Source organism: Trachurus trachurus, assembly GCF_905171665.1.
Source record: "Trachurus trachurus genome assembly, chromosome: 8".
Lineage (NCBI taxonomy): Eukaryota > Metazoa > Chordata > Actinopteri > Carangiformes > Carangidae > Trachurus > Trachurus trachurus.
Genome location: NC_139905.1, coordinates 4,615,532 through 4,630,000, shown reverse-complemented (window position 1 = coordinate 4,630,000; position 14,469 = coordinate 4,615,532). Strand labels below are relative to the sequence as shown.

At 43.5% G+C, this 14,469-nt stretch overlaps 1 protein-coding gene across 1 annotated transcript in view; it reads right to left on the bottom strand.

The window, feature by feature from the left end:
* The window catches only part of mpp3a (MAGUK p55 scaffold protein 3a), a gene marked incomplete at both ends in the record, with an annotated part of 28,127 nt that extends 15,667 nt beyond the window's left edge, over positions 1 to 12,460 (bottom strand). Inside the window, 10 exons of the mRNA XM_083977360.1 lie at positions 701 to 765; positions 3,424 to 3,620; positions 5,184 to 5,258; positions 6,032 to 6,117; positions 7,706 to 7,787; positions 7,928 to 8,065; positions 8,576 to 8,656; positions 9,170 to 9,247; positions 12,147 to 12,265; positions 12,424 to 12,460. Coding sequence (XP_083833486.1) covers positions 701 to 765; positions 3,424 to 3,620; positions 5,184 to 5,258; positions 6,032 to 6,117; positions 7,706 to 7,787; positions 7,928 to 8,065; positions 8,576 to 8,656; positions 9,170 to 9,247; positions 12,147 to 12,265; positions 12,424 to 12,460 — 958 coding nt within the window. The remainder of the gene's footprint in view (positions 1 to 700; positions 766 to 3,423; positions 3,621 to 5,183; positions 5,259 to 6,031; positions 6,118 to 7,705; positions 7,788 to 7,927; positions 8,066 to 8,575; positions 8,657 to 9,169; positions 9,248 to 12,146; positions 12,266 to 12,423) is intronic.
* Positions 12,461 to 14,469: the final 2,009 nt, after the last annotated feature.

The window sequence follows — 14,469 nt, the reverse complement described above, 5'->3', positions numbered from 1 at the left end:
CTATCTGTCATGCTCGTGGTCCGATACTGGAAACACTCATCAACTCAGAGTCTCCAGTTTCCTTTGGAAAACAAATCCTTAGCGGGGTCAGAAAAAGTCAAATAGCTAGAGCTCTGGTTGGTAGCTGATGTCATGGTGGGATAAATAATTTTCCAGGACAACTCCAGCTTTTCCAAGACATTTGACTTTTTTTCTCTCTCTCTGTGTCTGTCTTGTTTTTGTTTGAATTTTGAATCTTGTATGTAAAGCACTTTGGTCAACATGTGTTGTTTGTAAATGTGACAATGCCGCTCACTGATCACATGGAGTAAAAACATGAAAGAAGAGATTAATTCATATTTGTGACCCCTCTGTCTTCATATCTCCATGTCTCTCATCCCACGTCAACAGCAGCAGCAGCAGCAGCAACATGGAGACGCACGGTGAATATTGATACTAAAACCTTCTGAGAGCTAATTACCGGCATGAAAAAAAAAAAGGTCAATAAATGTCAATGGAAACGTTGCTGCGTTTATCCACTGGAGGATTTATTGTCCTATAATGACAGTGACCTAGTCCATTAACAAGTGGGGGAGGGGGGGGGGGGGGGGGGGGTCTGATGGTGAGAGGTGCTGCAGGTAGTGAGCTGTAATTATGATGAGATGAGATGATGCTGAGGAGGAGGAGGAGGAGGAGGAGGGGGCAAGAAGAAAAAACTTACAGGGAGGCTTTTTAGGGGATTTCGGATTCGGGAGTGTTCCCATTTTCATCCTGTAGGCCAGTCGCCTGGAGACGTGAGAAGAGAGAGAGAAGGAGAGAGACAGAGAGAGAGAGAGAGAGAGAGAGAGAGAGAGAGAGAGAGAGAGAGAGAGAGAGAGAGAGAGAGAGAGAGAGAGAGAGAGAGAGAGAGGAGGAGGGAGAGGGAGAGAGAGAGGAGGAGGAAGAGAAGGAGGAAGAGGGAGAGGAGGAAGGAGAAGGAAGAGGAGGAAGGAGAAGGAAGAGGAGGGAGGGGGAAAGGAGGGGGAGGAAGGAGGAGGGAGAGGAGGAAGAGGAGAGAGAGAGAAAGGAGGAGGAGGAGGAAAAGGAGGGAGAGGAGGAAGAAGAAGAGGGAGAGGGAAAGGAGGAGGAGGAAGAGGAGGGAGAGGAGGAGGAGGGGGGAGGAAGGAGAAAGGAGGAAGAGGAGGAGGAAGGAGAAGGGAGAGGGAAAGGGAAAGGAGGAGGGGGATGAAGAGGAAGGAGAGGAAGGAGGAAGAGGAGGTGGGATAGGGGGAGGAAGGAAGAGGGAGAGGAGGAAGGAGGAGGAGGGAAAGGTGGAAGAAGGAAGAGGAGGAAGGAGAAAGAGGAAGAGGGAGAGGGAAAGGAGGAAGAGGAGGAGAAGGATGGAGGAGGGAGAGGAGGAAGAAGAAAGAGGAGGAGTAGAAGGAGAAGGAGGAAGAGGAAGAGGAGGAGAAGGAAGGAGGGGGATGAAGAGGAGGGAGCGGAAGGAGGAAGAGGTGGAGGAGAAAGAGGAGAAGGAGGAGGGAGAGGAGGAGAAGAGATAGAAACAGTGAGCAAGAGGAAAAGGAGGAAACGTCAGACAGGTGGAACAACAGATCGGACGTAGAAACAAGTCGATCCTGTCCGTCACTGGAGAACATTAGAAAAGCTTTTTCTGTTTTTCACTGCAATTGAAGGTCAATGAAGTTACCATGGATACAATTTTTCAAACACATGTAAAGTAACATAACATTTATTAAAACATTATTTCATTTTATATATCACAAAGAAGTAACCAAATGTGGTTATTTGCCCGATAAAGGGTTAAACCGTAATTTAATTTACACCTGAACTCCCTTTTGTGAGCTTGGCCGCGGCCTCGCTGTCTCCTCTGACCTGTGTGTGTGTGTGTGTGTGTGTGTGTGTGTGTGTGTGTGTGTGTGTCTGTGTGTGTGTCTGTGTGTGTGTGTTCAGGCTGTGTTATTAATCCCTCAGTGTTTGGCAGCGATCTCCCGGCCAGCTGAGATCATCTTACCAACGGATTATGACACTTGCGGTATCAGATCAGCGTGCGCCGCCCGTTCAAGGCTGTGTGTTTTGATTTGTTTATCTATTTATTTATTTATTTATTTATTTATGTCCACGCCGCTTCGACGCTCCGTCTAATCACAGTTCAACCAGCTCAAAGTGGAACACATGAACGTGGATTTACAACCAGATTACAAACGGCTGGACGACATAAACCTGAACCGTTCCCAGTGGCGATGGCGTCCGTCCGTCTGTCTGGTTGCGTTTCCATCCACCTTTTTTTATTCGCATTTTCAAAAATTGCGAATAAATACTTGAATGGAAACGCCAGAAATTCGAAAAAAGGCAGTAATAAAAGTTTTTACGCTGTGGGGGGTGGATTTGTCAGCGTATCGATTAAATGAAAATGCGAGTTTTTGTGATGGAAACAGATTATGCGAATTGAGGCAGAGTTTGTGGGTGAAGCTGCTGGACTTCACCCAGCCACGTTCAAACAAATGGAGAACGACGCCCCGGTCTCCCAGCTCTCGTCTCTGCACACCGCAACACAAACGCGCTCCGTAACCCATAATGTTTTGGTCATGACGGTTAAGACTACACAATCACACGCCGTAACCGTTATGTAACGTTATCCACCGCTCCATTTATCGATTTTTCGCCGGCTTTGTTGTCAACAGATGCACATGGGCGAGAGGAGCATAACCAAAACAGCGGAAAAGCGAGCGGACAGTCACAGTTCCCGACTGTCTTTCTGTGTAAATATCTCATGTTACAACATGAAAACCTGAGGCTTATATTCAAGTGCGGCCTATATGTACAGTATTTTCTTTTAAAATTTAGCTGGTGCGGCTTATACAGGTGCGTCTATAGTCCGGAAAGTACGTAAATTATCCATGATGTGTCAACTGTTGGATACATTCACGCTCTCTTATGACGTAATCTCACGGCGCACTCCTTATCGCAAAACAATAACGAATGGAAACGGTCATAAATTCGCATTTGCTTTTTGCGCATTTTCACAAAATATTTTTAAGAAATCATTCATACCGCATGCAATCACAATATTAAATTCATAAATGCATTTCAGGACACTTTGGAGCTATGTATATCACCTTTTTATACCTTTTACTCTTTTACTCTTTTATTCTTTTGCTATGCTATTTATTGTGTGTTATTGTATTGTATTTTATGTGGTCTTATGCGTACTGTAAGTGGTGAAGCCAAAGACAAATTTCCACATTGTGGACAATAAAGATATTGAATTGAATTGAACTGAATTGAATTGATCTCACGGCGCACTCCTCCTAATCGCAAAACACTAATGAATGGAAACGGGCATAAATTCGCATTTGCTTTTTGCGCATTTTCACAAAATCCGCTCTTAAATTCGATACATTTGGATGGAAACCCAGCTTCTGTCTGTCTGTCTGTTGACCTCACCTCTCCTGGAACAGTTTGGACGGGATGAGTCCGGCGCGCAGGTTGCTGTCTCCGACCCGCTTGGCCTGCCACCACGTGTGGTCGTCCTGGGTTACCACCTGGAGGATGTCGCCGCGCTTGAAGGGAAGCCCCGCCTCCTGGCAGGGCGTGGCCTTGTCCTCCAGAGGGACGTACTCGAACAACGCCCTCATGTACACCTGGAGGGAAAACGCACAAAGATGTGTGAGATGTTTATCATCATAAATAAACAAGATTATTTATATTTATATCTTTGAAAGCAAACTCACCTTTTTAGTCTTGCTTTTAATTGAATTTCCCTTCTTTTATTATTATTATTTACTCACTGTTTTATTGGTACTTATTGATTGTCTTATTAGTTTACTGATCTTATCGCTATCACTCTATGTTTTAGCATGTTTTTATTTGATTTAGTTATGTACGTATTTATTTCTCCTACTCCTTTTATTTGTATTTTTTACCTTAATTCGTAGTATTAGGGCCACATTAAAGGGACAACGAGGAGTTTCTATTTGATTATAAAAAAGTCTCACGTTAATGTGGATGAATCTACGCTACCCACACTTGTTAATGGCTCCATTTTCGATAAATATATCGTTTTGTCTCTATCGTTATTTTGTTATTATTAGTGGTGGTGGAAATGCTGGGCGAGCCGACCAGCGTTTCTTTACTTTCGGTTTCGTGGCGAGTCATGAGAATAACGCCGCCGAATCGCCGTTTATGGTGGGAACTACGACGATATGTGATCGTCTTCCAACCTCTGACTTTAATTCTTGATGAATGAAAACATGAGTCTGTCTTGCGCCGGTCACAGAATTTCACGGTGCGCGGAGGCTCATAAATGTAGTGTGAAAACACTTCGCTTTCCCAAAACTCCTCGTTGTCCCTTTAAGAAAAAAAATCTTTTTCACAGACTTCGAGAATAAAGTTAAAGCAGAAGTAAGCGATCCGGTGGTTTTGGCTAACTTCTTGTCAGCAGATGGAGTTAGCAGTCCCCGCCCTCGTCCCTACGTCACCACATTCATGCGCATCCCTTGGCTGCACACACAGAGAGGACCGCCCCTTTATGCCGTTCTCTCTCCTCATTGGATAAAGGTTGTAGGATACAAGGAAAGTTTTCTCCTCGGCTTACAGCAGAGCAGAGTGACTGACAGACCCGTGTTTCAGACCAAACACTCTATGTAAGTGATTGCTGTTGAAAGATAGAACTATTTAAGACTTATATTAACACAAAAATTCCGCTTACTTCTGCTTTAATTTTTTACGAGGAAAAAAAGTAATAATATTACGAGAAAAAGTCATAATATTTTAATCAGTTGTTTTAGAGGAGAAAAGTTGTTAAAATGAGGCTGTGGAGCATTTTGTTAAATTGTATGTCTTCAGTGTAGGTTTCACAAACAAGGAGATACTTAATCTTTTGGCTCATCTCGTAATATTATGACTTTTTTTTTCTCGTAATATGATGACTTTATTCTCGTAAAACTATGACTTTATTCTCGAAGTCCTGACATAGCCCTAATACTCTGCCGTACTATTTATTCTCTTTTACACCTCATTTTTAGCGTTTCTTCAGTTCATTTCAGTCCCTGCTTTTAAATATATCATGTTTCATGCTGTATGTGGGTGTTGGGGGTGGGAGGGATAGGGTGTTTTTTTTATTATGGAAAGCACTTGTGTTGAATTTTAACTGTATGAAACGTGCAATAGAAATAAAGTTGGATTGATTGATTGGTTGTGGTCACCTTGCTGTCCCTGAGCCGGTCCTCCTCCTTGATGGCGGGGATGATCTTCAGAGTGATGGAGCCCTGGGACTGGGACTAGATCACAAACACACAGAGAGAAGGTGGAGAGTTTTGAATTAAAGAAACAAACACAGGAAGGATAAAGTGGACTGGAATTTAATGGTGTTACCAGTCTGCTAATTTAAAAAAGATGGACCAAAGGTGGACGGTGAGGATTCACTACTATATTTATCCATTTTTCTTGCAGAATATCTTTATGATTTTGGTCAAACTGAGTACTTTTATATTATAGGTTTAACTGGCATGGGCACAAACCACTTTGTATTACTATAACAGAATGCACATGCACATGTTTTTACATATAATTATGGCTTATTCCTTTAATTTCTGGGCCTTGTATTCATTGTTTCTATATAAAACCTTTATATCTGCCAGGAACAATTAAAGTGTGTCCAGGCAAATGTCCAGTAGTTCAATAAATAGTCATAAATAGTTACGTTGTGATACTTTGTTAAATTCAACCTTTATTCCCACACTGTAGAGTCTTCTAATTGACACGATTTATGTATTCTTCTATGTTGAATATATCATGAAATTCTACCGACGGAGATTTGCCTGGACACATTAAATGCTCCATTTAGACTCTGGACTTTCTGATGATTTCCTGCAGATTTACATGTAAACAGAAGAAGATACAGAGAAATATAATTTCCCAGAGTAATTGCTTCACTTTGGATATAAAAAAGCTTCAAATCCGAACACAGGCTGAACTTTAAACTTCATTGTTCTTGCTACATGTCGTGTATTTGGTGTGTCTCAGTGGACAGCAGCCGTGTCCCTCGTCTCACCAGCAGCTGACTGATCTCATCCGGTCTCTTGTGGATCACAGAGACTCCGTTGACCTCCCTGAGTTCGTCTCCGACGTGGACCAGACCTGTGAGGACAGAAAGAGAGAGACAGAGACAGAGACAGAGACAGAGACAGAGAGAGACATTACAACGACAGTGAAAGCAGCAGCAGACGAGCACCGATCGAGCCGTTTATCAGTCGTATCTATCAACAACAACAACTTGTGTCGTCTGATCCGCTGATACGAGTCGACTGATCCGCTCGGCCGCAGCCACAACAATGAAACCCAGAGGCTGAGAGGAGGACGATCAATACAGAGCTTTTTCTTTTTTTTTTCCCCACAGGGAGGATGGAGCACTCATATAATGTATACATCAAACAGACACACACACACACACACACACACACTGCTCCTGAAACCTGTCCACAGCTTCCGAGAGCTTTTTTCCATCACTTGACGCAGCAAGAAAACCGGAGGAGGACGGGAATGATTAATGGGTGTGGACGCTGATTGGTTTAGTTTTTGCAGCATGTACAGTATGTTTCTGTTTCTACACACACACCTGCCTGTGGCTAATATTTCCATGGCAACGCTGATGAGAGGACCTTTTGAGTGTATATTGTGTGATTGATTCTCCTGCTGCTGCCACACTGCTGCTGCGCCTCTCTCTGCTCTCCCTGTCGTTTGATTTGATTTGTTATCCCACTCGTGTTGTTTTTTCTTCTTCCTCTTCCTCTTCATGAAATTGCTTCACTCCACTCGTCTTCACCGGCTGCAGAGAAGACGGATGCCTTCACGCTGCTGTAAAACTCAGGAGGAGGCCTCTCTCTCTCTCTCTCACAGTGGCTCTGTTCGCCTCAGGGCTGCAGCATCCTGGCTCACATCCACACCGGGACATTTCTGCTCGTCATCTCCGATTCTTCTGCTAAACTCACCTTTAAACGATGACACTGCTCATAACTGGCACTCACATAAGTCCTGTCCAACCTTTTATACTTATGACCAGTTGATAAAAAGTAAATTGAACTTGTTATTCCCTGAGTTCACCTGAAATAAAAGTTCTTAAAGCCTCTTGATCTCACTCATCATCACTCTGCTCTCCCTTTGAAAGGCAGCTCTTTAAATTTAACAACCAGAAAAGGAAATACGAGGCCGAGTCCTGCACCAGCATGAAGGATGATTTTATATATATGAACATGAACACCTCAGAAATTCAGAAAGATATTGGTCCATGACTTAGCAAGCTGTTAAATATCATACGTGCAGAAACATGGAGAGAACAAAACGTTAACCTGTATTACTGCACTAACTTTAATACACTGCTCTCTCATCATTTAAACTTGATTAATGCATCCTGAAGTACGTTAAAATTCATTTTATCTGAGAGAATAAATGTTATTTCCACTGCAGTCCCAACATAAAACTGCAGAGCGAAGATTTTATAAAATATCACAGATAAAATAAATTCACAGAGGAGGGGTTTCTAAAGGTCTCTGCTCCTCTTTTTATTTGGAAAATTGTTATACCCCTGGGAATAAAAATGAGAAATAAACACATTTTGAGAAGGATCTGACCTGATTATGATCATACAGCCTTCCTACACATGTCACAAGGTCTGAAAAAGCCAACAAACAGCAGGAGAAGGAGGAGAAGAACAAGAAGCAGGATTTACCACTTCGATCGGCTGCACCTCCTCTCATGATCCGAGCCACGATCACGGCTCCGTTGACTTCATCCCGTCTGATGGTGGCTCCCTGGAGGACAACGACAGGAGGAGAAGATCATTCACAGAAAAGAGCAAAAGGCCTCTGTCCCATAATCCCCTGCTCCTCTTCCTCTTTCTCCTCCTCCTCAGTTTTCATTCCCACTCTCCTTCCTTCCCGTCACGACTCACCAGAGGCTCCTTGTTCTTCACCAGCCTGACGATCTTCACAGACTCCTCCTCCAGCTCGTCGTCGAAGTCGTCCGGCATCGGCGGCAGCACGGGGTCGAAGTTCTTCTGAGCCACCGTGTCGTGCACCGAGAGAACGGCCTGACGGGACAGAAGAGCAACGACGAGCGACAGCTTCAGAAAGGAGTTTCACTTCATTTATTATTCGCAGCAGGATGAAGAAAACGTATAATACCTGCTCCTTTCTTAAAACAAAAGAACACCTACATCAGATGAAATGCCAATTTACAGCCAACAATATACAAAGAACAAATAAAAAATAAAATCCACAATCAATACCTTCCATCACAACATGTTCCTATATAAATTCCCCACCTTTTTCTCATCTACCCTCTTAAACTGAAAAACATTTGAACAACTTTTCTCTTGGCCGGTTAACGAACTCCAGAGCTTAACACCCACCACAGAAATGCACGTTTGTTTTAACTTGGTCCTCGGCATTTGATATTTGAAATTAAATTTCCTTCTATGACTGACATCTTGTGAAACTAAAACAAAATACTTCTGCAAATCTGCAGATAAAAGTCAATTTATATACAATAAAAACCCAGTTTCCCATCATGCATCACTGTACTAACCAGGTGAGCTCACCTTGAGATGAGGCGACGTCAGCAGGTGCAGCAGCTCCTTCTCCTCCGTGCTCATTGGTCCACTCTGCAGCTCCTCCGCCACCTGCACATCACAACACAACACACACACAGATACATGAAGCCCTGACCTGATGTGAACCTGTGTGTGTGTGTGTGTGTGTGTGTGTGTGTGTGTGTGTGTGTGTGTGTGTGTGGATAACGGGGAAAACAAGCTGCAGTTGGCTGTAACATAAAGGCAGAGAGATGCACAGACATGCAGCAGCAGCAGCAGCAGCAGCAGCGGGAGATAAGTAGCAGAAGCAGCTGGGGTCAGCAGTTTCCGCGGCCGATAAGCGGCGTGAGAGCGAGCGGCAGGAGATGGAGTTTCATTAGACGAGTGTCGGGATGATTCAGCACTTTGAGGACATTAAAATTCACTTTTGATACCTGCTACTGCTTCTCTGTGGGAGCTAACTCACTGTGACTGACTGAATGACTGACTGCTACTGGGGCCCGGGCGGAAATGTAATTCAGTGTGTGTGTGTGTGTGTGTGTGTGTGTGTGTGTGTGTGTGTGTGTGTGTGTGTGTGTGTGTGTGTGTGTGTGATGAACCTACATCCTCTGCCAGAGAAGACGCGCTGTGGAGGACGGGCGTCGGACTCTGTCTCTCGTACTGTCTCAGCTTCTCGTGGATCTGTGACAGAAACAAACAAGAGTTTATCAGAGGAGAAACCAAGGTCAATGTGTAGAATATAATTATACTGTACATACACATCCAAGTCTTAAAGGGATAGTTGAACATTTTGGCAAATTGACCCATTGCCATAATCCCTATAGTCATAGCAGAAGGTTCGTTACCTTTAATTGTCGGTGCAAGCTATTTTTAGAACGGCGGAGCAGAGCCGCGAGCTGCTCAGAGCTACGCTACGGAGGCTCATGGGATTTCTTGGTTTCCCTCATCAAACTCATCAAATACACAATCCAGCAACTCCACAACGCTCTGGTGGACAAGTTGTGACCTGCACATTCACCACACTATGAGATAATAACAGAATGTTACCAGACAGAGTTGTTTTAGAGGGAAATGCAGAGACTGCTTGATGAAAAACTGTCCCTGAAGGCAACGCGCATCAGCGGTTTTGCATGAATTTACCTCTAAAACAACTCCTAAGACTATAGGGGTTATGGCAATGGGCCAGTTTGCGAAAATGCTGAACTATCCCTTTAACACGTCACACAGTAGGAGTCATGATTTTCTGTATCAACCCATTAAACAGAAACACTCTGCTGCTGCTGAAACCTCTGCATTTATGTTAAAAAATGACCTTATTTCCAAAAACTATCACTTTCTTGTTACTATTCACGTTCTTTGTGCCTCATGTCCAGCAATTCAATAATTTAAAGGACAATTACGAACATGTAATCTTTTCTTGAAGTGAACAAGATCAGCCTAAGATCCATCTGCTCCCATTCTACGCTGCTGTGGCGATGCAGGGACAGACAGAACTACTGCAGAACAGGAGACAGTAAAAAGACAATCTAAACATTCATTCTGTTAGAGCTAAAATATTAGAAACTAGAGCCCCAGGTTGAATTTGCCTGGAATTGTCCTTTAAGTTTTTATATGGGTCAGAGAGAAACGCAGAACAGGTTCTAAAAACTCCCAGCAGCAATACTTTTTCATTTATAAACCTTCACACATAGATTATTTTTCTTAATTTCCTGGCGAGCAGCTTCTCGTTATCTTGACAATAATCTGTAATAATGACGACATTAAAACAAGCACAAGGCCACACAGCAGGCTGCTGTTTGCATCTTATTTCAAACCAACAGCTCTGATCTTCCCCAGTAACAACGTGTGTTTACTAAACCTTAATGACGGTGGGAAATCAAAGCAGCACAGTCTTTTCTGTGACAGTTTATTTTTATTTCGTTTTTAGGTGATGAGAAAACTCAAATGACCTGATTTCTGTCCCGTCACTTCAAGAAAGAGGCCAGATACGAAAAAGAGGATGCAGAGTTTCAAAGAAGATGAAGAAGATTATGTTTTTATTTTTATCAAGACACTATATTTACATTTCTACCAGATACAGTTCACGTTGTTAAAGTGCTGCAGTGCCCAGGAGGTCTTTCTTACTTTGGGAGATGGTGTGAAAGTTTAACACGGGCTCAAGCAGCAGCAGAAATGTGAACATTAATTTCTCACAAGTCATTGTCAATACAGCACTTTATTAATGTTTAATGTTAAATTTCACTTGTGTATTAACCTGAAATGTACAACCGCAACTGTGTTTATTTATTCATGGTACCTATTCATTGTATTATTCACTGTCATTGCATTTTTTTTGTTAGTTTGTTTTATTGCATTCAGTATATTTTATTCTATACTAAAGCCTGATCAGGGACAAAGACTGCAGATTAGCTGAAGCTAGACGTCTTATATGTATCACATTTTCTCATTTTCTGTGGCAATGTTGTATAATAATAATTTTTATTCATATAACACTTTTCAAGCAAATGCACAAAGTGCTTTACAGATAAAACACCACAGAAAAAGAGCAAAAGAGGAAGAAAAACCCACTGCAAACCCCCACACGACCCCCCAATCAATCAGAAGTCCACAGGCAGCGGCACTGTGCCCACAAAGACAGTAAAAGTCAAATTCATATACAAAAGTACAATACAAACAAATTTATAAATAAATAAAACAACAGAAGTGCTCTTGCAGGGCAGATAAAATGGGAAATAGTTAAAGCAGAAGTGAGTGATATATTTGTGTTAATATAAGTCTTAAATAGTTATATCTTCCGACAGCAATCACTTACATAGAGTGTTTGGACTGAAACACGGGTCTGTCAGTCCCTCTGCTCTGCTCTGAGCCGAAGAGAAAACATTTATCGTATCCTACAGTTTTTATCCAATGAGGAGAGAGAACGGCATGCAGGGCTGTGTGTGCAGCCAAGGAACGCCGTGAATGTGGTGACGTAGCGACGAGGACTGTTATGGTGCGTTCAAGGAAACTCGTATTTTTCCGACCGTGAAGTGGTACCAGTTCGATCTGGTACGAGTTCACGGGTCAGAAGTTACGAGTGGCCGTTATAGTGACTTTCACCGGTAAAACAGGTCGGAGAAACACGAGTGGGTTGCCTGGAACGCTACAAAGTCGTAAGTTGTGACTTGAAGCTGTAATTTACGATTTCAAAAGCCTGCCTGGAACGCAGCATTAGCGAAAACGACCGGATCACTCACTTCTGCTTTAAGAATACGCCATCCTATAAAAGTGAGTTTTAAGACGTTGTTTAAACACTGCAGTGGAGTCAGCTGATCTGAGTATGTATTGTCCCTGTTAAATAAACATTAAAATAAATAAATAAAGATTTATTTTTCTCTGAAATGTATAATACTTGTGTTCTTGCACTCAAATTAAATGTATGAAACTCGTCACCAAGACGGTTATCGTCACAAAGGTTACAAAACCTCTGGCTTCTATGTAGGCCTTTATACCTTTGAAAGACTTCTGGTGTTATTCGCTCTAAAGGTGCAGATGGCCTAAATAAAAGCGTCTTTGGTTTAGTAAGAGAGACCCTCCTGACCTTCATGAGGTATCCCAGGCTCCGCTCACTGAAGACGTCTCTGAGGAAAACCATGTCCTCCTTGTGGTTGGCATCGGGCCGCAGCTGAGACGTCAGCAGGGCCAACGTCTCGTGAAGCCCTGCAACGGGAGGAGGAGGAGGAGGAGGAGGAGGAGGAGGAGGAGGAGGAGGAGGAGGAGGAGGGAACAAGAAAACAGCACCAGGTAGGTTATATTAGGATGATGAGGAGCAGATGGAGCAGAGGCATGCAGCAGTATGGAGGGTGTCGCCGCCTCACCTGCTCCTGCTGTGAGCACCGGCATGGCTTCTTTCATGGGTCAGTGAGGTGAGGAGAGGAAACCTGGGGGGAGGAGAAAAAAAGAGATAAATCACAACCAATATGTTCACTGATGCTTTCGAGGACTAAAAAAAGAAAGAAAGAAATAACAGGAACGGTATAAAAAGGAAAGTAACAGTGAGTCTGCAGCTGATTTAAAGGCAGCCTGAGACCCATGTGCAGTAATTACAGCCGTACATCATCTCCTTGTGCCCTTTAAAGGTACATTGTGTAGGAATTACTCCCATCTAGCGTTGCGGTTGTATATCACAAACAACTTAATCGTATTTTTCATGCTGCATTCATGTGAAATTGGGCAGACGGCAGACGGACGACAGCCGCTACACGTAACGGCATAAACAAGCCTCTATGTAAACAAGTGGTCCGTCAGCACGAGGCAAAACAATACACGCGACAATATGTTGTCATGGCGATGTGGTATTGTTTTACCGGCTTTCTCTGGACTTCTGTGACTAAAATGACATCTGGTTTGTTAGCGACGGCCGTCTGCCCGACTGCAGGTGAATGCAGCATCAGTGTAACGCTCCATTCCTCCTCACTGCGTTACCGCGGTGACTTTTCACCAAGGGGGCAGTTGTCGGTCTGAGAAGTGAAGCTCACTTCCGCGTTCAAAAAGCTGCAATCCCCTCGGCTGTCGCTGGGGGCTGGCTCCAGAAGGGAGCAACTCCAATCGAGCCCCATGTTAAAATAGCCGATTTTACAGCTTAAAAAAACATATTTACAGCCTGGTACATTTTATTTTTTTGGTCTCAATCGATAGTTTCTACCCCCGCACACACTCTGAGGGGGGTGAATTTTTTTTAAACTCTACTGTTTTACTATTATTAGGTTTAAAGTTCTGGCCAATTAGGGCGCAGAACCGTTGAGTGACAGGTCCGGCGACCGCTGTTACGAGGCCAGTGGGCGGGCTCTCGGCCGGCCAACGGCCGCACCGCTCCAAATATGGCAAGTAGAATCCAACATGGCGCGGTTCAACCCCCCGTAGTAGCGGCACAAAACAGACTCCCCCAAACCAATGGGTGACGTCACGGACGCTACGTCCATTCTTTTTACAGTCTATGCTTTTCACAGACGCCACCTCCACCTGAGCCGACAGCTCCGGTGTCTCCGCTGAGTTTCCGTGGTTTCCTACCGTCACGCTGCCACTGAACGTAAAAACATGGAGACACCACATGGCAGCAGCACCGAGCTTACCCGCTCCATGGAGATATGAATGATATGAACGGCTCATTCAGAGCTGAAAGGAACACTTCACTTTGTTGATGGGGGGGATTACTGGTTAATGAAAAACAGACTTTTGAATGAAAATAATCGATTTTCGTGGATAGATAACAGGAGAAGTTACACAATGTCCCTTTATAAAAAATAAATAAATCCATCCATTCGTGCAGGACCAAGTTAGCTCATCTGTGAAAGTGTAGGAGTGTGTGTGCCTGCGTTACAGAGCCGGGCTCGTAAGATAAACAGTCACCGCTGCTGCTGGTACTATTAATCACACACTGAGCCCCGTGTGTGTGTGTGTGTGTGTGTGTGTGTGTGTGTGTGTGTGTGTGTGTGTGTGTGTGTGTGTGTGTGTGTGTGTGTGTGTGAGGGTGGATCTCAGTGTGCAGTGTGCGCCACAGTGTTTGTTGTTGTGTTGGTCATCTGTTTTCATGCAGGTAGGAAAATAACGACTCCACAGGCTCAGATGTCTGTGCACTGAGCTCAAATCCACTCAGAATGAACAGTTTTTAATTGGAAAACAAACAAAAACCCTGAATCATCTCAGGTTGAATCTGCAGCTCAGTGTTAGTAGCTTTCTAATTCTACATTCACATTAAAATTTTATACTAAAACTGCCTCTCTTTTTTTGCATTAGTGTTGAAGTGAATGTACTGACACCTGTCTCCTCTGTTCTTCCTCTCCTTATTAATTATAAACATTTGTCAGAGTTAAATTAAATTAAATTCATGCCTGTGTGGCAGCCAAAGTCAAAACTGATCTTGC